The sequence below is a fragment of the Alexandromys fortis genome, unplaced genomic scaffold, assembly GCF_014885135.2.
Source record: "Alexandromys fortis isolate MF-2015 unplaced genomic scaffold, M_Fortis_MF-2015_v1.1 scaffold_29, whole genome shotgun sequence".
Classification (NCBI taxonomy): Eukaryota; Metazoa; Chordata; class Mammalia; order Rodentia; family Cricetidae; genus Alexandromys; species Alexandromys fortis.
Window position 1 is genome coordinate 9,204,862 of NW_026067891.1, and position 22,838 is coordinate 9,227,699.

The following is a 22,838-nucleotide window of genomic DNA, read 5'->3' on the forward strand; positions in this document are numbered from 1 at the left end:
AATATGCAGTTTATAACCCTCAAGTATTTTCCACTGGCTTTGTGTTTCTTCTCGTGGGATTTCCAGGCTGGTGAAATGATCTCATTTGTGTTTATTTTCCAAGGTAAGCACCATGTTCATAAACGAGACGGAGAGGGAGGAGGTACTAGTCACTGTAAATACATGAACATGAAGCTCATTGAAGGTGGGAGCTTTGTCTTTGAGGGAGACGTAGGCAGGAAGCTGTAGACACTTCGGTAAATGTCTCATTTGGCTGGTTGATACACCCAAATGTCTTCCATTTAAAACCCTTGATTTGCCTTGATGCTTGAGTCTCACAGAGTGCCTCTTTTTCCTTCCCTTAATCTTCTGTTCCACAGTGTAGGAAGATTCCTATTCCCAAGGGCGAAGTGACACCCCACCCCATGTACCTGCTCTCATCCATCTCTCTATCTGAAGGGCTTCAATTGGGACTGGGTGGAGCTGGGAATGAAGACGTGTCAGATGCCTAGGGGATTTTTGATTCTGCTTGTGCTTTTCTGGTGTTCCATCGCAGCTTATGAGCTAAATCCAATTTCGCTTTGTTGACACCCGACTTTCCAAACTTTGATTCATGCTACACAGGTTTAAGAGGGTATGTATGAGTTTTCCCTCCTTCATCTTCTCCACCCAGTAGGAAATCCAGAATTGAATTCTGCATCCACAAATCAACCTGAATGCTCCCTTTGTCATTTAGTGGTGGTTTTATTTAGGTGCTTAATAACCTCAAGCTATCTATGGGGTAGGGAAGCCAAGGCAAAAGTTACGGTTCTAAATATGCCTATAAGTCGACATCTTTTTATTTTTATTTTGTTTCTTTGAGACAGGATCTCATTATCTAGCTCAGGGTGGCCTCAGAGTTTGCAGTTCTCCTGCCTCAGCATTGTAAGTGCTGGGATTATAGGTAAAAACCACTAAACCCAGCTTATATAGAAAGATTAGCTAAGGTGACTTTTATGTGTTTTATTTTAATGCCAGCTTACTTGATTACAGAAATAGAGATGATATGTGTTTTTTTGTTTGGTCCTACATTGCATTTACCAAGCATTTTTTTTTATCTACTTAATGGATGCAAATTCTTGAACCAAAATGTACATTGATAATAAAATATTTTTACTAAGTAAGATAAGTGTTGCATCATGAAGGAAATGAATCGTTGAGAGGCATTTCCCTCTATATCTGTAGAATATATCTGTGCCTGGGTTATCTGCCCAGGTAACTGCTTTAAATACCCACTGACCATATATCAGCATTTGTAAACACAGGCCCAGTCTGCAAGTAAGAACCGTCCCACCTTTTCCATACTATCAGTATAGAAGAAGCCTGGTGAGAAGGCATGTTCTTTGTCCTTGGAACTGAAGTGTGACTTCGTGTCACGTGATAGCTATACTGTCATCAGCAGTGGCGGGAGACAAACATTGAAAGAAGGGAAGACACACAAGCAGTGACTCCAGAAGCCCTGTCATATGGATGGACATCAACTTGTTTGTTGCACAGAATTGCTGTGCTTAGGGAGAGCTGTTGCTGGGCAGGAAGGACATTGTTTATGGACTGGTTGGATGGAGTGGCATAGTAGCTTGTGGTATGTACTATCTCTGGGAAAATTTACCCAGAATAAGCAACATCTTGTGTGTAGAGTCAGTGGGAGGGACTGTGCATACCTGTGGGTAAACTTGGATTCTGATCCTCCTGAAGAGCCAGGCACCTCGCTATTTTCAGGCAGGGTCACTCATGGTCTGGGACTGACTGCTTAGGTTAGGCTGGCTCACCAGCAAGTGTCAGACATCCAGCCCTGGCTTGCACTTCTTCGGTGCTGAGACTAGATGCCTGTGTTTTGTTTTTAAATATGGATTCTTAGGCTCAAAAACCCAGTTCCCTGTGCTTTGAAAGCAAGCATTTTCCTTACCGAGCCCCAGAACCATTTTTGAACCATGTTGTCTACCCTAAAATCAAAGTGACTTAAACTGAGGATTCTTCTAAATGTCATGAAGCAGTCTTTCTTTCTGCTGGAAACTTGTGGATTCTGCACTTAGTAGCATCTGTGGATCAGCTCAGCATCCCTTAGGACCACAGTAGAGATGATCTTTCTAGGGCTCATGACAAACTCTATCACTTGTGCTGTTTGTTTATTTGTAGTTCTGGGCAGCGATGGAAAGTGGACAGTGAAGAAGAGGGGCCATGCTCCCCTAGAAGTAAGGAGGCAGTTAGGTACCAAAGAATGACCAAGGTTGGGGTGGAATTCAGTTATGTACTCTTCCAAATCAAAGAGCAGGGCAGATGGAGATCCCTCCCCTAATGGAACTGGCTTTCTAGCACCAAACAAGAGTGCTTCCTTCCGTCTTCATACAGCCCAAGCTACTTGATTAGTACGTGGGAGGCCCAGAGCTTCTGTCTTCAGAAAGAAGTTTTATGTATGTGGGAGCATACAAAGGAAAGATGAAAATGAAGAAAAGAAGCAATGAAAGAAAGGAGAAGATGAATATAAAAATGGAAGGAAGTGAGGGGGAAGGAAAGAGGAATAGTGGGAGGGAGGAAGAGAGGAAAAGGAGGCAGGAGTTAGGAGAGAATGAGAGGATGGGGGTGTCCAAGCACTATCCTCACCACCACCCTTCTTCCTTTCCTCGCTTTCGTCACATTCTCTAATGAGCTTTGCTCAGAAGAGCCCAGAGCCTCATCTCAGTATCTCCAGGTAACACTTATCCCACCCGAGAAAAGCAGAGGGTCTCAGAATAGAGACCTGGCTCTGCACACTGACTGCACTTGCTGTCTTTACTCCAGTGTCGAGCTTCCGCTTCACGTGGCATCTCGTCTCCACAGCTGAACCCTCAAGCAGGCTCATCACCTGAGAGAGAGCTGGCCTAGCTCCTGTGGCTCCATAGCAGGGATGGGGGAGGGCAGGGAGATAAATGGGTCAGCATAATTACTGAGTGCCCGCACACAACAAGCCAGCTGCTCCACCAGACTTAGCATTTCTCATTTTCCTTATTTTCAAAATGCAAAACATTCTATGAAAAATTTTGTTTAAATAATGGTGAAATGGAGTCAGGGATGGAAGCATTCCCAAGCATCTCCCGGTCCTGAAGCGAGCATCTCGTGTTTCATAGCCCTAGGCTTGAATGAGCTCAGCATCTCCTGCTTCCTCCATTTCTGCCATATTGGTTGAAACTTGGGTGTTGGGGACTAGCATGAGAGTTTCATAAGCTTGCACAATTTGTTGATAGTCAAAATCATAAAAACAGTCCAACATAAAAACCTCAGGCAGAAATAGGAAGATAAAGTCCATCTGGCTTTGTTCTGCAATCTTAGCATTTTACTCATGCTGAAAAGAAAAGTACCATAAAAGCCCCTGTTCAAGGATGTGGACCAAATTCCAGACCATCACTGACAGCTGATCTTCACTTCAAGGGAATAATCCCTGCTAAGAATGTATGCAGAACCATGGAAGGCCCTGGCTCACCCACCGCATAGGCACAAGCCCACTCTGTACCCAGAGAGAAGGCTTTGCTCTAAGGCCTCCAGAGTCACGGTGGCACCTCCTAGAGAGCAGGTACTTCCTGGGGGTTCCTGCACACCTTTCCAATGTACGTTCTCATTTTCTTTTTGTGCTGCTCCCACAACCCTCACCCAGGTCCACACCTCAGCATGTGTGAAAAAGACTCTTGGATGTAAGATACCTGGGGCAGAAGTCTTCTGTCTGAAGGTGATGGTTGGAAGGGGCGTGGGTCCCTCCTGGCAGTGTGGATACCAGGTGGAGAATATCTTTAGCGTGGTATAAATGAGTATGCTCTCACTTGGTCAGAAGCCCTGCAGAAACCGAAGAAAGAAGACTTGGGTGTGTGGGGCTGTTACAGACTTCCTGTTGTGCCTCTCGTTTCTGCTCCTTGGGTCCCTACTGTAGCTTTTACAAACATTGGTTTTTCATATACATTTTCCAGGAATTCAGTCTCCGTATGGGATAAGGTTTGGGGCACAGTGCTTTTTAAGTGTACTGGGGAGTCAGCATAGGTAGCACTGTGTGGCTTAGCAAGAGACTGGGAAGCTAGAGGCAGATTCTTTTCCTAATGGCTGTTTGGACCTTCCTGAGGAGTTCGTATATCAGCATGCATGGGTGGAATGGCCACCCGAGAGGAATTTTAGATTTGAGAAGTTGCCATTCATAGTTCCTCTCCCAAGTCTTCATCACACCTGATATTGTGTCCCTAGACAAGAGAACCCAGGTAGGTACCCACTTCTTCCCAACAGGTAGTTACCAGATTCCTATGTGCAGATACAGGCATATGTGCACTGATGCTTAGGGGCTTGTACAATGCTGGTAAACCATTGAGGACACAAGCAGTTTTCACACTCACAGCACACATCTGCAAGAATGCCTCAAACAAAAGTTCCTGTCAAAGACAGGGATGCTGCTCAAGGGAGGAGTACTAGGCTAGCAAGAATGTCTAAAGCCTTGCGTTCCAACCTAACAATTTCCCCCGCAAAAAGTTAAATTTGTGACAAGCCAGGTATGAATATAAAAGGAGTGTAGAATATGAATAAATATAGGGGGAAATTATGAGAAAAAATAATTAACTCTTAATTCAATGCAGTTTGGCATTATATCCAGGATAAGAGGATATATTCAAAATCATGTCTATACAAGCACGTTTTCCAAAAAGCTGTGAGGTTTCTCCTGTCCTTAGGAATTCTCTGTAAATGTCTGTCATTTCCTATATCCTCTTGGTCAGAAACCGCTGTCATACCCACGCCATACTCACCACGTTTCTTTCCAGTCTCGCTGCTCTGCTGTTTGCCCTTTGAATCTTACTGAGAAAGGGTAGACCTGGCACAAACAGGGTTGGGAAAACGGTCTTCACCAGACTACACGTGCATCTCACGGTATCCTGCTTTCCCTTCTCTCCTCTCTCCTATAGTGCCTGGCTTTCCATATCCAGCCGCCACTGCTGCAGCTGCATACCGAGGGGCCCACCTGAGGGGCCGCGGCCGCACCGTGTACAACACCTTCAGGGCTGCAGCGCCCCCACCCCCAATCCCGGCCTATGGCGGGTAAGTGCCGCACCCTCCAGGGAGGGAGGCCTCCCTGCACCTGCTCTCTCTCCCCAGAGGCACGGAGTGTTTGCGCGCGCATGATGGTCTTGACCACCCCACCAGAACCTCCCCAGCATGCAGCCTACCATGCGCCTGCTGCAGAGCACCTTGCAAAGAGTGTTGAAAAATGAGTGTAATTTGTCTGGTCATGGTTGGTGCCTTTAAGCATTCTACGTGTCACATGTTGTTATGTAAATTCTCTTTGAGACTGAATGCTGGAGAACAGAGAAATGGTTACAGCCAGAGATGTATTTCTGATGACTGCAAGCATCTGGTTATTAAGGAGGTTGGACTACATTTACCCCTTGAATTCAAAGGGACATGAGGTTTCCCATACATAAAAATCACTGGGGTGATCTTGCTCCCCTCCCCATACACACTTTGCTCTCCCAGGCAGATGAACTTTTGCCTGAGAAGATTAGGTGTTGAGTCAAACCCAACATTCCAGACAGGAATGAAATTATGGTTAATTGGCCTTTTACTTACATTTTCCAAAATAGCCCAGCCTGGTCTTTCTCCTCCATAGGGAAACTGAGAATGGATTTCTTTCTTACTGCCAACTGAGGCCTTCTGTGATTGGATGTTGTTACGACTAAAGATCTAGGAATGGTTGGGAAGAAAGGAAAGAAAGAAGGAGGGAAGGGGGATGGAGGCAGGGAAAGAAAGATTGACTAACATAAACCACCCGGAAATGGCACTTCCTCTATTCTCCATTAGGGATCTTGGAAGGGATCTACCTCTGGGCACGAAGAGAGAGGGGTGCCTCTGAGGCAGCAGGTCTAGGATATTTTTGATTGGTCCAACAGAGTAGATGTGGGTGATGGTATCTAGTGGATAGACTCCAGACATGTTGCTTAAACATACCATGGTCCTTAGGTTATCCCTACTCTCAGGGCAAAGCATTGCCTGGCTCACAGTCTGTTTTGTGCTCCACTTACTTCTCAAGATGCATAGATGATTCGGTTATACTAAGGAGAATCTGGTATGAGCTTCTGCCAGCCAAGGACTAGGTTTCTCATCTACAGAAAGAATATGTCTATGCTCGTGATCATATATACAGGGTTAAATGCATTTTCTTAAAAGCTTTGCGGCATCCTTTAGGAAGCCTGAATTACCCCAGCTCCCTCGCTGTACGGATGACAAAGGAAATACTCTTGTTATTTATTCATATCCCGCCCACTGCACAGAGCCTGTATGAAAGGTGTGAAAAGCCAAAGAGCATGAAGCAGGCTGGAGACGATGCAGGAAGGAGGCTGGAAGGAATCATCAAAACAGGAGCAAAAAGGCAAGAGGAGGAGGAAGATTAGCACTAGTCAGTGCAGGGCTTTTTAGTGGGTCAAAATGACGAGAGAGGCTGGGGATGAGAACAAAGTAAGAGCCAATGGGCTCTACTGTCTCCCCATGCCCCAATGCATCCATCTAGCATATAAAGGACCCTTGACTCTATAATCAGTACAATGCCCAACTAGCATGAGCCCATTTGATACATGGGTTATGGAAGACATGGCGGGGCAGAAACAGCTAAACAACCATCTGGGTTCATGTTAGTGCTAAAGAAAGATTCGTGAGCCATACCTATAAAATGACACTTTATTCTGTCTGGAAATCTTCATCTTAGTACATGGTAATTGTAGCTTCTCTGTATATATACTGACCCTTAGTCAGTATCTCACTACTATATTGAAAAGAAAAAAATTAAGTAAAATGATATGGCCTATCCTCCCATGAACAGTTTGTAAAACCCCCAACATAACCCACCTGCTATAAAATTGAAATTTACTAACTTATAATGAATGTGCTCTTTGCCAGGGATAACCATGCATAACTAATTAATGCCATGTTTGCCAGGGGGAAGGAGGCACTTCCAAATGGCACACGACATGTTTGTGACTCTTTTGGAAGGGACGAAAATGTAATATTCCAGGAGTCCTCCTAAGTATCCTGGTTGTGTTGGTGACCTGTTCCCTTCTGCTTCCTTGACAGTGTCATTGGTCTATACAGAACACAAATAACGTCAAGTGCTGAGGAAAGAGTGTTTGTTTAGCTGAACTACACTCAGGGAATGACCTTATGGCTGAAATTCTGGAATTAGAAGTTAAAATAGAATTCTCAATGCCAGAAGCTGGACGAATAGCTCATTGACTTAGAGCAATTGCTTTGCCAACATTAAGATCTCTGTTTGAACCTAACACCATGTTAGAAAAAAAAATCTAGGCATGGCTAGGCATGCCTGTAATCCCAGCACTGGGAGGCTGGAGATAGGCAGATCCTGGGAGCTCTCTAGCCAGCAAGACGAGCACAAAAGAACAAGCTTTCTAGTTCAGTGAGCCCCTGTCTTGAAATAGTAGGGTAGAGATGATAGGGAATGCCATAGGCCCTGCCTTGCCCTCCATAGAAACTCACAGGCACACTTGTGTGCGAGCATCATACAGGCACACACACACACACACATTATTAATTAGGTAATTCATTCATTATAAGGGATTCTCCACATGGAGGCGGAAGTCTGGTATCAACTATCTGTAAGACAAAAAGTACTGGTGAAAATGGAGATATGGTTAGGTGCCTGGTTCCCCCTCCCCCTCTGTATTTGTTGGCTTAAATTACAAGGAAGGTGGGCCATCTTTTGAAGAAAACAAAGTGGTACCAAGAGCATGGATGTCCCAGGGAAAGAGGTCCCTGACTCTGAGTTGACCCAATGAGCAATGACGCTGTAGACCCAAGCCTGTTTCCATGTCCTGACCTACCAGATTAGAGGTGGTCTGGAAACTATGATGCTGTCTCAAAAGTCCTTTGGAGGAAGGTTTCTAGGCTTGACTGACATCTTTCCTCCATCCCCATTCAGCCACATTTTGTGCCCTGTTGTCTGCTACCTGTAGCACATTCACAGGAATTTCTGCACGTGAGATCTGGACCCTGATATACAAGCCAACTATTGCCATTGACGTGCTAGATGGTAAGACAGAGGCCTGTTTACCACCGAAGGGTCCTTAGCTCAGCATGGGCAGTCAAACAAGGCTTCCCAGAAGAGAAGACGTGGGTGACAAGATCATGTCTATTTGTTCCAAACTGCCATAGTAAGATCCTGTCCTGTGAGGACCCACACATCCAGTCATCTCTATCTTTTCTCTGCCATTGCCTCACAAAATATATTTACTAAGGAAGAATTTTTTTTCTTATTGTCACCAAATGAAGAGACATCTATCTACAACCTATATTTTATACAATATCCAAAAGGAGTCTACATTACTAAAATTTACAGCCCTAAACATGTTCTTTATTCTAGGCCCACATGGGCTTACATACTTTTTCTCTCTGATAGAAAACACACACGCATTCACTTACTCACTCACTCACTCACTCACTCACTCACTCACTCACTCACATACACACACACATTCAGTCACACACACATATTCATTCACACACACACATATACACCCTCACATTCTCACACTCACACATGTGACGTATAACAAAAACTTCATAGCTACCTCTGTGGAGCCCAGGATAATCCTTGAAGGGATCCAACATTGATATAAGCATCCAAGGAAACTCATTAAAGGCATTCCTATCTGGATCTGTTTTCTGCCCTCTCAGCAGTTAAACTGCATAGATTATGAAGAGGTCCTATTTTGTTTTCTCTGGTATACCTCAATAGAATAATCTGGAAATATCAACATGTGATCATCACTCCTAAAATAATACTGCTGCCCATGGACAATAGAGGGATCAAAGGAATAAGCAGACAACACTAAACACAGCCAGCTACTCACTACCAGCTGCCAATAGTAAATGAACCAGACTCTGGAGAGTGAATATCGGATTTTACCGCCCTGGAAAGCTACAAGGAACACAGTGCACTTGATAGGAGAGTAAAGCACGCACCAGCTCCATAGGGTTGATGAAGGATGAAATAGGAAGAGTCCCACAAGGTTACGGCTCAGTAAGACCAATGCTAGGACATGTTGGCTGGACTGCAGCTAATCTTGTCGAGGTTGATATGACTATTGACATTTTTGTAAGTTGCCCATGCTCCCCTCACTCAGTGCTCCCCCCTTCCCTTTTAGGCGATGCAGGGTTAATCTTGTGTCTCTTCCTTTGTGGATATTTCGCCTCTTTAGTAGGGAGCCCCTGCAGTTCACAAACCTCGTATTACCCCCACAAAGCACAGGCAAAGTCTTAGGGAGAGGCACACCAAAAGTTTGTGGATTCCATGTACTAAGCATAGTACCTCATTTAGTGGACTTTCTCAGAGTTCATTGTATAAGGCTTTTCCTATTTCTCCCTGTCTTTACTGACATTTTGTTGGAGAAACCACAGTGTCCTACACCCAATGAGTCATATTCATGAGAAATTCTCCATTATGAAGTTGCCATTTAAAGTAGCTTGCAGGCTAACAATATAGGTGGAATTGGATATACACTCACTAGACTGAGGACAACATCCCATAAAGGACACAGCAGCTTGAGGAGCAGAATCATAGGCCTTCGTTTACCACACGCTAAGTAATTATTAAATAGATGTTTATCAAGTGTGTACTATGTATGTTGCATGGTGATATAATATATTGCCCTTAGGAAGCATTCCAGGAAATGTAAACTCGCTAAACATCTAGCACTGGCTATGGGGCTTTAGTCTTTGTTCTATGGTCTTTATAACATGTATTATTTTGTTGTCGTTGTTGCTACTACAAAAGGTCACACAAAAGCATCTTAAGGAAGCAAGGAATGCTTTATCATGGCACACACAGGATATAGTCCACCACAGCATGGAAGGCAAGACAGCGGGAGCGGGAGCGCGCACACGCTGCAACCTCAGCCAGGAAGCAGAGAGGATGAATGCTTGCTCGTGTTCTCTTGGCTTTTTTCCTTTCTGTTCATTCTGAGACCCCAGGACCAGCATTGCCCACAGCCAAGATGGTTCCTCCCACCAAAGTTAACCAAATCTAGAAGCTTCCTCAGAGACATGCCCAGAGGATTGTTTTGAGGTGTTTCTAGGTCATGTCTAGTTGATAATCTATTAACCATCTATTAACCACTGCAGTCTTTTATTACTGTGATATTCCGCACATGCTCTAGTAACTTATTAGGGTACTTGTACACACAGCTTCTAGAGTTACCTGGAAAAGTAGTCTAGGATAATTCAGTACCACCACAATAAAAATCAGACAGCACCCAGGGGCAAGTTTCTTAAAGTTGCCCAAGACCACAGCCATAGGTTCCTGCACAGCAAGTAATGAACCCTCAGCATCCAACATTAATCCACTCAAGGGTCACCAGGAAGATGTGGACCCAGAGGCTCAGGGTCCTGTGCTCAGACACCAGCAATTCCCCAGGAGCCTGCCACCTCACACATGGGAATAATAATCAACCCACCCTGGGCACAAGAAAGGTGTGTTCCATCCCATATACTTGCACTGGCTCCAGGGAGGGCAGGACCCGCACAGATTCTTTTGGTAATCCTCTCAAAAATATGTACTTTCTCTGGGAAAACGTGCATATACAAACACATGCACAGTTATGTACAAATCCCAGTGTGCATGGAGCCACCTGATAACCATTCTAGACAGTTACATTTGAACATATTCAAAAATGTAATTTATTTTCCAGGCAAAAGGGTCAGTCGAGAAAAGCGGTTTTAAATGCCTTTCCTACAAAAATACATTTGTGGTTGGTATATATACCGTTCCACAAACAGATTGCTTAGTTTGGGGCACCCTCTACCTTTGTTCCTTCTTGTCCATCCTCCTTTTTTTCTTTTTCTAAAGTAAGCTAATTTGCTATAGTGCGATCGTTCCCTGCTTGCCTCTATCCAAATATTTAACTACCATGATTACTTCCTTAAGAAAATGAGTTGTGCATTTGCATCATGCTCGTGCAAAAGCATATTGCAGGCCTAGAGTGATTGACAGGCAACACAATTACCTTTGCATGACTAGACAGACCATTTCTGCATTAAAATAGGACCGCATCTGCTCCGTGCATGACAGCAATTCACTTCTGCAGTGTGGGAACCGTTGTGTATCTATAGCTGCATCCGCCACACGAAGCTCTATCTTCTTTTCCCACATATGTATCTGGTATTTTAATGCACCTGTTGGCTGAGGCATTAGAAAAGCACTGGGAGCCATTCCTGGAAAGGACCATTCATCTCTGCAAGGGCTCTCCCACACTCACCATGCCTCAAGAGCAGCACCTTAGCAGCTGCAATGACACCCCATGTATGCCTAACGTGCATACAGTCCTGGACTTGATCCTTAGCACTGCAAGACCTGGCATAGTGGTTCACACCTGTTTTCGAAGTGCCGGGGGAGCTGAAGCAGGAAGATCAGAAGTTCAAGATTGTTTTTGACTGCATAGTGAATTAAGGCTTGAACTACCAGCAGTGACATTGCCCATTACCTGAAAGAAATATAAATCCTTTAGCTACCCACTCTATCCAGATCTATTGAATCAATAGCTCTGGGTTCGGTATAGGGCCCAGCCATCAATATTTCAGTTAGTCCCCCAGGTGAACCTTAGGCACATTGAAGTTCAACCACCACTGCGTGCCATGTCATTAAGAGTTGGGCTACGGAACGAAAATACTTGGGCTAGAATATATTAGTTAAGTCAATTTATTCATGTCTAGGGAGGGAATGGGGGCCTTGTCCATTGTGGGGGTGGGGGAGGATGGTAAGTATCACAGGGCGCTTTGATGGGCCCATCTTAGAGCAGTCATCCTGTGAACCTGAGTCATCTCAGGAATGATACTTGTGCTATGACTAATAACTTAGGGGAAATAGCAGTTTTGTAAAACTGACAGCCCATTCCTGGAGGTTTATTTTACTCTACCAGTAAAATGAGGATGGCTATGTCATCTCATAGATTCCGGGGTTATTAACATCATGAAGGTTATATCACTCACTGTTTCCCTTGTGCCTCCAAAATATACTTGGCACAAGTGAGCAATCCTTCTCATTGTGCTTGGTAACAGATGAAATTCTTTGCTCAGAAGCCACCACGTTCTAAAGGGCATTTGGGACCCAAAGCCACTAACTGTGCCCTTCCTCCAGGCCCTCCAAGGATCCAGACACCTCTCACCATGGGTCCTCACACTTGCCATTCCCTTTGTCTGCCTGCAAGTCCTTCCAGGTTCCCTGGTCCTGCCTCTTTCCTACTGTTTGCTCTTTCAGGGTGCCCCCATCTTCCCATTCTGCAGCAAAGGCTGCAGCTGCAACTGCAGCTTGATGCATGGCTGTGGCTGCACTTTCCCCTCTGGGGACTCTAGATCTCTAGAGAGCAGTGAGGAGAGACTCACCTGTGATGTGGTTGGGGGGAGGAGACCTTGCAGTGCAGGAGACAATACTTGCATTCCATTTGTTTGCTCTTGTCAGAAGGAGAAAGCTTGCCCTCAGTCTCCCTTCAACTCCACATCTCAGAAATTTGGGATATCAGAGGATTCAGAATAACTTTCCATCGCCCATGGTGGAGGGCAAACCACAGCAGCTGGGCTATTTTTCAGAGGAAAGGCTCCAGAAGGCACATAGCACAGTGTGCTCTTTCTTGGTGTCTGGGAGCTCTTAACACAGCGTGATGGGGAGACTGGCAAGGCAATGAGCCCTACGCACAAGCAGTTTCTGGAGGAAGGAGCAACCGCAGCTCAGCTCATCCTCATCTCCTTGGCAGAGTAAGACCCAAGTCTCAGTCACATGACATGGGTCTCCACCCCTGCTCTAGGCTGTGTGGCCGAGCCTCCTAGGCCTAGGTTTGGCTTTTCTCTCTATTTTCCACAAAATAAAGCAGACCTTGCCCATCCCGTCAGCATTTGGGGAAATGCAAGGCTTCCTGTATTTACATGATTAATATTTTTTAAATAATTAATATTTATCCACACCCCTCTAGTTTTCTGTACTGGTAGGATCCAGGATTGTTTAATCTTATCTCTTTTCTTTTCCTCTAACGTCAACAACCATTAACAGCTGAATACACAAACAACACAAGCTTCAAACCTCAGGCCCCCCAACAACAACAGTAATAATTATAAAATAAGAAGGTAGTGTCTCACCAAGAGGCTTGTGCTGTCTTCGAATTAACGATACCCCCGACTCTAAGCCCCAAGTGGAGACATCATTCTCTGACCAATGATTAACTTCTACCTGGAGCTGACACAGAAAAGACTCTCTGCCTTCTGCTCCTCTCTAGGGTGTGGATACCATCCTCTGGATACATAGTTATTGTATGTCTTCTGGGCCTGAAATAAGAAATTAAACCTTAGATGAGATGCAATAGGTGGAACTCCTATGAGTGCAGCCTCGATGTCCAAACAAATCATAGACACAAATGCCTTTTACAGGGGGAGGAAACTAATGAGCCACCTAGATAGAGAGTCTGGTACTCACAGGGAGGACATGGGACTCAGCTTCAGGTAGCCTGAGTCTCATTTAGATTACTTATTGCCTCGGTGTTAAACATGCTGAGCATCACTTCGAAAGCATCACCTGACTAAATCCTATACCTCTTTGCACGTGTGTGCCTTGAGGTAGCCCCTTGGCTACCACTTTTCCCATTTTGCAAAGAGTTAACCAAGCTCGGCTGTCTTAGCAACTTCATTCCGGTTGCGGGGAAGCAGCACTGTGATACAGATGTCTGTGTTTCTGCACCTTGCCTGCCTCTTCAGTGGCGATCTAGCTGATTCTGAATGAGGATACTGGTATAAAAGACGCTGGCAACCAAGGGGTAGCATGAATAAAGGCATGATGGCATGAAAACCTGGCACAGACGTGGTCTTGATGCAGCTAAGGCTCGAGTCTGTGCTCTGGGGCCCGAGTAACTATCTGTTGCTTGCCTGCTTTTCATCAGATCTGTTCTAAGGCCCGTTGGTAGGAGCTGACCTTGCCTCCTGACCCCACAACAGACAGTGCCTTTTTACGTTGCTAATGCCGAACGTAGATTCAAAGCCTGCTCATGACCCTACATACCTCAGCCTGCCTTTTGGATTGGGGGTTAGCACTGCTTGACAAGTGCTCCTGTGCACTGTAGCCTGCCAGGATCAAACACAAACAACAGCTGAAAGGCATTCCCAACGACCTCCTTAGTGTGTGACATCCCTGCCACACCTTAAGGATAATGGTCCTTGGGGGTTTGCCAATCAGCTCCGAAAGAGCTCTGGGAAAGAAGTGCACTTCCGTGTTCTCCAGCAAGCCAGTGTCACTGCTGTGTGTGCGTGTGTGTGTGCAGTTAGGTGATGAAGTGCTCTCCCCTGGCTTGAATTGCCTGGCTTTTCTGCGTGCTCATTCGTCTCATGAAATCCTTTCGTATCAAAGTTGGGCTTCTATTAGGGCCCTGGCTTGACTCAACAATGGATTCACTGATTCTTCGCCTCATAAATCACCCAGAAATGTCATGGGGAGATGCTAGGGGAGGTTACTGATGACTACCACCCTCTGAAAGCAAAAGTTTAGAAACTCAGCCTTTTGTACCTAGGGTATCTGCTGTTCTCACAAAAGCCTGCGAGGTGTCCAGTGTACATATGGCCTTGGTAGACCCACTCAAATACTTAAGTCAGAGAATGTGTTCCTATGAGTTTCTTTGCCTTGCTATTCCAAGGAACTCAGAGAAGCCCAAGATCATTCTTTGCCCCCTGGAAGTGGCTTCTTCCTGGGATTCTAAGTCCAGGGACTGGGTGCACTATGCAAAGCTTCCATATAGTTAGGTTTATTTAGTTATAAAGTAGAATCTTCCCTTAGTCTGAATATGATTTATTTGAATACTTACACATACACAACCGAACCCCCCTCACTCACAAATATATAAGGCCTTGATGCATACAAACACATATATGCACTCCCATATATTTGTGCATCTGAAAACATACATATTTTGCACACATGCATATCTGCATATGTTTACACACAGATACACAGGCAGGTTTTCTGTTATACTGACAATAAAAGTCTGACAACTACCACAGGTAATGCTACTGTATGAAATGTTGACAGAAGAAAATATCTGACCCCATCTGAGCCACCTGGGCGCCCCCTGAGGCCATTCAGTTCTAGTGCATCATCAAAGTGTTCTGCTCTGAGTCCCTGCCCTTGCAAGCCCATTCTTAAACAGATGCTGGGTTTCGTGTTTGTTGGGGATGGGAGCTGGGCTTTGATTGCAAACTTTAACATTGTTAAGACTCTCAGGCCTGTGTAGGTCACTTGGACATGCACACCAGTCCTTCTGCCTTTCTAAGCCATGCAATGCACCTTCTTCTGAGAGTGGGAAGTTCATTTTGGTGCCCAAGCAAAAGCACTGTGACCCTGGTCCAACATGGAACCGCAGCCTAAAGTTCCCGATTTGATGGACAGCTGTTGTCTCCAACCTCCTTAATCAGTTTGCCACTCTCCTCCGTTCCTGTGTTTCGGATCATGAGAGCAGACTAACCTGGCCCGTGCGGGGGTTGGTGCGTCTGCATGGGGAACTGCACTAATCCGAATGTTTCTCTTTGTGTGTGCATCTTTACAGTGTTGTTTACCAGGATGGATTTTATGGTGCAGACATTTATGTAAGTATTCATTAACGTGCATGTCATCCTCCTTATCTCCGGGAGTCATTCTTTATACAAGTTTGCTCTGAACTCAGTGGGGACAGATTACCTCTTCCTGGTCAACAAGGAGTTCCCACCATAGTGTGTCTTCCAAGGTGATCATGAGCTCAAAAGACACGCAACTTGCTCTTTGAGGGGAATTAATGACTTGGACTTGATCAACTTTGGAACAGATAAACACGACTGCATCTATTAGAAAAGGTGGTTTTTCTCTCTTGCCAAATTAAAAGCTCCGCCCACAGCGACATGCTCTCTCCCCTTCTCAATATGCTCTCTGTGTTTTCAGTTTGATATTCAGAACAACAGCTGTAGCTACCAGCTGCTGCGAACTGGAAGGGATTTTCATGGTTGGTAGTTTTCCACGCTTTCCTTATAAGTGTAATTATTTATCGACACAGCGTTAGGAATATTGCGTTTCTCTCTTTTCTCCAAGCACAGCACTAAATCCCTGCCATGGCAATGTGTGGGCCTGGAGGGTCAGCCCTCTCCTCTGCAACCCTCATCCTCTCCCCTCTCCGAACAGTTCTCTGGGGTGGAGCTGTTTGCTCATCGGTCCCATCTCATGATACTCCTCTTTAGAAAGATGTGTCTCATCTTCAGACAGCAGTGAACCTTCCCTACCCTGGTCTAGATCCCAGTGCCGCACTGGTGTGATGAGAGGACCTTGGAACAGAGTTTGAGCTAAGTGGGCAGCAGAGGAGTCCATTTTCTCTCTCTCTCTCTCTCTCTCTCTCTCTCTCTCTCTCTCTCTCTCTCTCTCTCTCTCTCTCTTTCTCTCTCTCTCTCTCTCTCACACACACACACACACGAGCACACACATGAGTACACACAAGAGCACACACACGAGCACACATGCACACACACGCACACAGATGTACCATTAATAACCTCGACTAAGTTTCCAGAAGCATACTTGTTTTTCACATACTAGATAAGAAAAAAAAATCAAACCATATTTCTGTGCAAACTAATGCTATTTGTTAGAAAATGAGAGACACTGTTTATTTTCTTTTATTCCTTCTGAATTTCACATTGCTACAGTCTGGCAGCAAGGTATGAATCTCCACCAGTGATGGACTTAGTTTAGATCTGATTGTATCTAAGACGCTTGCTGTCACCTCCAGGTTACTGCAGTATTCGCGTCTTGCTAGATGAGTACAAATGCACATGTTTTTCATTTATCCCCCAAACAATTAACTCCTCCCAATTACAAAACTGAAGCTGCCCCTACTATGCCCTATTCTCCAGACCTTCAGTTCATGCATTTCAAATGTGAGGTGGGAGAGCCTGGTCCCACCCTCAGGTATAAAATGAATCTGAGAGTCGGTCCATAGCCACAGCTCTTAGGTAGCCTGGAGAGGATTATGTAAGTGGGCACAGCATCGCTGAGTTTAGAGCTTTATTATTATGTCCTTAAACTTGAGAGGTGGAAGGGTGTTCATAAAAGATCAAGTCCACTAGGAAGAAAACTATTTCTGTTAATATCTGTTCAAGAAAAAAAGGAATATGGATATCCCCAGTTAAAAATAAAATCATTATAATTTGGCTGTCAGTTATTGGGTACCCCCTCTCTGTGCCTCATTTTCTCATATGTAAAAGCTATAATAGGTCATTAACTGTGCTCTCCCATACGTGTTTCAAGTGGATTATCTCTTCCTGGCCTTGTATATTCTTGTGCAGCCTGAAGACAGTGTTAGCCAGGGGCAAGGCTGCCACAAGAACAGGAAGCAGGAGTGGGGAGATGATTCAGTCAGTTACATGATTGCCACGCAAACAAGAGACACCGAGTTTAGAGTCCCAGCACCAACGTAAGAGTCCAGGCTTAGCATGTATGCCTGTAATCCCAGAACGGGGCTAGCAAAAGCAGGTGGAACCGTGGGCCCTAAGGACATGGAGCCTGGTGAACTGGTGATCTCCTGGTACTGTAAGAGACCCCAGCTCACAACAGGAGGCAGAGACATGATTCAGAGAGTGACACCTGATGTCAAACACTGGCCTCCGCATATGTATGCACACCCCCAACATGTGTGCATTTGTACACACACACATACACAGAGAGAGAGAGAGAGAGAGAGAGAGAGAGAGAGAGAGGAGAAGGGAGTGATTTCAGCACTGTACATTGTATCTTGGAGTGCTAGGGGCTACATTAGAAAATCAGAGAGAACAAAACAGGCTCAGGAACGTGTGGGTCTGCCAGAGTCTGTACTGGATGAGGAGAGGCTCAAGCCCTCAAGGGAAGGGTTTTTTGGTAGCATGACAACACTGTGTCTTCTCAGTGTTCCAAATGTGTAATGAACCTACCCTGCTGAAGTACTAGGTTAGCCTACCGCTTGCCCAGTGTTTGTCCTCTGGCCTCCCACAGTGTGGTGAGATGGGAGTGAGCTAGTCCGGTGGCCCTTCCACCGCAGCAGCAGAGCAGGCCACCACGGGCAGCTCTAAGTTCAAAGGAAGCAAATGACATGAATTATTTCCTGCACAAAGCCAGGCTCGGTCCCACTGGAAAGATCACCCTGAATGTGTGGATTTAAGCCACAGGCCTGCTGCCCCGCTGTGATATTAGTCTGAACTGTGAGTCGCAGAGACGCCCTGAGGACCACACATTTTAAAGTGATGGTTGCTGGAGAGATTTCTGGAAAATCATTTCAGATTCTGTTTTATTTAAAGAAAAGTTTCTTCCTTAGGCCTACAATCTCATTACAATGTTCCACAATAAATAGGTCCAGGGTAATTGTCAGAGATTCTGGGATGTGTGAGCTCAGTCCGTCTCCACTTGAGTTTTATCTCACATGTCTTTATAATCCATTAGCTAAAATGCCAAGTTTCTACATTTGGTCCAATCTAATCAAGGAACATTCTCCCTGCTCAATCCCTTCTCCACCCTGCATCCTCTCTGAGAGGATCACCATGCCCACGGTAGAACACACTCCAAACTACTGCCCCACTCCCCGCATCCCACCCTCCACATCCTTCTCATTTTATCCTCCGAGGTCCTGCTCCCATACCTCCTGAAGCTGAGTCTCTTGGGCATTTCTGGGACTTTTAAGTATTACTGGAGCCCCAAGGATTGGAAGGACCTTTTAGACCGCTCCGATAGGCGAGCCACCAGCCCCCGCATCCAATGATCTTCTTCAACTTTTCAGAGAAGAAAGAGTAGAAGAAAGAGGGAGAGATGATTGTAGATGCCAGGAAATTGCCATAGAGCCTACAGAAATGCTGTGAATCACGTGCTCAGAAAAAAATCTATGAAGAAAATAGCAACCTCCCTATACAGGGTAAAGGGGGGGCATCTCTGCCAGAAAGTTGCTGCCCCTGGGCTTTGGGACAAGCTTCTGCACTGTGTGAAGATGGTTATATATCAGAGACACGGGGAGTTCTAAGTCGGAGCAGAGCGTGTGCAGGGCTATCACCCAAGTCCTCCTCCCAAGGAGGCTATAACACGCACTTCTCCTCCTGTGCCTTTTAGCCATGACTGACTGTACACGCAGACACAATCCCAGATAAGCCTACCCTTCCTTAAGTTTCCTTTGTCGAGGATTTTTGCCACAGCAGTCAGAAAATGAACTTATGAGTTCATTTCAATACTTTTCACTAAAATGCAAGTTACCTTTCAGACTCAGTAGACTGTTTATAAAAATGGCTTCTCTGTTTTTTAAAATGGAAGTGCGTGTTATAGACCAGCCTTCCTCAGTCACTATGAGGACTCAGCAGTGTCAAAAAGGCTGACATGGAAGAGGATATCAGCATCCACTCCCTGCCACAGTTTCTCCTCCTCACCACAGCCATGAGACAGGGACTTTATCACCTCCTTTTTTTCAGAGAGGGAAACTTTCTTCCAGAAAAAAAAAATGAAATGAGTTTTTAAAAAATCTTCTCTGACACCAAAGCTTGAGCCCACATGATCCAAAGACAGTTCAATACTTAAGCACTGGAAAATAGATTAATTTAAAAGGGTGGGATTGTAGAAAGTCCGTAAGAGATGGGATGGGGGAAGAAGGTGGGAAGATAATATAGAGGTTATGAGGGGTGGGGCTGAGGAGACAGCTTTACAGTTAACAGCTGTTCGATCGCGAGGAGCAGAGTCTAGACCCTGGGCCTGCATAACTCAGGTGATGAGAATTCTGGCCTCTCGGATGAAGACACACCCACTCACACACGTAGGAAGAAAGAAAAGAGCATCTGAAGGGCTGATCAGAACACTAGACAATTTTATCTGTCCCTGAAACATTCAAATAAACACTGAAAACTAGGAAGAGAGAGAGAGAATGGAGAGAGGGAAAGGAAGGGGAGAGAAGAGGGAATGAAAGTAAATTTGGATAGGTGTAGCTCCATGCTCTTCAATTTTAGCAGAGAAAAGTTAAATGTCATCAAAAGCAAGGAAAGCCAGGTAACTTAAAAAATGCAGACATAGATCCATAAGGCAGGTCCCTAAATGTCTTCAAATAGTCAACCACTTTGCTATCTGCCAAGGAAGCCAGAGACTTTCTCTTCCAACACAAATAATTCCTCTCCCACCTCCAGTGAACCACATGAAGTAGCCCCGTGGGCAACTCTTTCATGTACAGGTATTCTCAGTCTGTGGGGCTCTCCTGAGATGAAGTCCGAGTGAAACATGCTAAGAATGTGTGCATCACACATAACTATCTTAGGTGCACCCACAGACTCAATAGGGAAGGATCTCAGTGTGGTCAAGGCAGCTGGGAAGTGCCATTTTGCTGTGGGAACAGAAATGGCTAAAGTTGCTGTTTCAATTCAGGCTGCCCCTGTAAGATGATCTTAACCCCCTAAGTCATTAACATCAAAACTGAATCCTCAGGTAAGCCAGAAATTCCTATCCATGAGGTAAAGAGAGAATCATCATACAGAAACTGTTGGGATGCAGATTAAAAGGCGAGAAGCCGTGAAATTATCCTTTCATCTTTGTAAAAACAGAATGGTATATCCTGAATGCAGACCGCACGGTTTGAGCTTCATGATCACCTCCCTTAGAACCGGCAGTGTGGGGAGTTGCAAGTCCAGTACTGGGCCATGCCTAACCCCATTTTGGTTTGGCAGGTTACGTTCAACACTGAACTAAGAGAAGCAAACTTGTAAATGAATTGCTCCAGGGTTGCTGTCTGATTTGTGCACTTTCTTTTATTTATTTCATTTTTGCATTGAAAACATTACATCTCTGTTTCCTTATAGAGTAGTGTATCAAGAGCCAGTGTATGGCAATAAATTGCTACAGGTATGAATTCCTGACTGACGGAAAAACACTCATCACATGGTTGTGGGTTTGCTCTGAAATTCTGACTAACAAGATGGTTCTCGGGAGGGCAAATGTTCTCTAACAGAGGGAAGCCTTACCTGAATTTTCCAGTTTTAACACATATTCATCTGTTACCTTCTGACATGTCCACGGTGCATTGGAGACACTTCCTTCCAGATACCAGCACTGTGTCTGTACACTTGGCTCCATCATGAATATGCCACAGTACAGGTCTAATGTGGCTTTTAATTTCTTGAATTATAAAAATTTAGCAGCCAAAAATAAAAAAAAGGGCCAGGAAGCTGTCTCAACAAACAAAAACGTTAACTACTAAGACCTAACAGCCTAATTCAGTTTGATCTGCAGAAACTAAGGTAGCCACAGAGAACATGGACTCCTGAGAGTTGTTCTCTGACCTCCACCTACATTCTGTGGCATGATTGCACACCACACACACACTCACAACATGTACACACACATAATAATAATAAATCAGTAAGAAATAATTTTCCTATTAGGGATATGTCTCAGTAGGCAAAGTCCTTTCTGTGTAAACATGATACCAAAGTTTGAATTCCCCAGAACCCAAATAAAGCTGGACACAGCACCAATTGTGTGTCATCCGTCACTGCTACAGAGAGATGTGAGGAGGGGACGTGGGCATTCCTACGTGCTCACAGGTCAGCTATCCTGGTGTACATAGTAAGATGCTTACAGAACAGTATTCTGTATACATAGGAAGAAGCAGAGAGGTGAAAGGCAAGGGCCAACATTCAAGGGGACGTTCACATCCGTACCATGGCACATGCACACACACACACACACACACACACACACACACACACACACACACACGCCATGAGGTGGGAAAGTAGAGGGTGTGTTAGAATCAATTTCTCCATAATCATTGGCTGGTTCTTAGAATACACTAATCTTTCAATCAAAATTCTCTTATGCTTCTAGCCTGAGGGGCTGCAAACCTTCCATCTTCTATAACTCACCACTTTTATTATAGATGGTTAGAAATTTTTCTTTTCAGTTGCCAACCCTATGTCTCTTTGCCGAAGAAACACCAAAATAAGTAAATTCGTAGGAAATAAAAAGAGAAAAAAAATCAACACATCTACTGCTGGCCATGGGTCTTATAATGCGGTCTACAGTTAATCTTAAACCTGCCATGCAACTGGAAGATGGTAGCACAGACGGCTCCATGCCACAGGCTTGTCATCTCAGTAGAGGCAGGAGGATTGAGAGTTCAAGGCTGGTCACAGGGTAAATCAATACTAGCCAGGGGCAGTTAATGTGAGCCTGTGCCCAAACAAAAACTCAGAGGAAGACTTTGGCCATAGGACAGTGAAGGAGCACTTGCCTAACGTGCATAAAGCCCTGGGTTCAACGTCCAGCAAAACACATACACACACACACATTAATATTTGTGTGCATAGAATAGATAAAACTGCTGTACTTTTTTTCTCATTTGGTTTAGAGAAGGAAAAGCCCCCTTGTCAGTGATACTCTTTCACCACTAGACCTGCAGTTACCAGGTTCAACAAAGACCTGGGTCTGCGGTTTTCAAACAGGAGGCAGACCTCATCCTTCAGACATCAGCACTGAACTGCACAGAAGCTCTGCTTGTGTTCAGCAAGCTGTAGATTACAGAGCAATGCGACTCACCCGAGTCTCCTCTCTGCAAAGCAAATTAAAACAGTTTCATCTGTGGGCCGTTTTACAGCGTGCGCATGTACCCCGAGTTAGCATGCAGCTCCACTCTTGCTATACTGTGGATCTCATGTAGAAGAGTATTAGGAAAGACAACACACAGTGCAGAGAGGTGACCTGAGCGAGCTGCAGAATCCTTTTTACCCCATTCTCACACACTACAGCCACCAGCCCATAGAGGCTTACGTTG

The 22,838-nt window shown here is 45.0% G+C and overlaps 1 protein-coding gene across 3 annotated transcripts in view; it reads left to right on the forward strand.

Moving 5' to 3' along the window:
* Nucleotides 1-22,838, forward strand: part of Rbfox1 (RNA binding fox-1 homolog 1) — a 378,397-nt gene that overhangs the window by 315,711 nt on the left and 39,848 nt on the right. For 2 of the 3 annotated variants that reach the window (XM_050134319.1, XM_050134328.1), the window contains 2 exons: nucleotides 4,929-5,061; nucleotides 15,600-15,639. In XM_050134319.1, the coding sequence (XP_049990276.1) occupies nucleotides 4,929-5,061; nucleotides 15,600-15,639 (173 nt within the window). Of the gene's footprint in view, nucleotides 1-4,928; nucleotides 5,062-15,599; nucleotides 15,640-20,865; nucleotides 20,909-22,838 lie in introns of all 3 variants that reach the window. The other variant, XM_050134335.1, reaches the window with a different exon arrangement.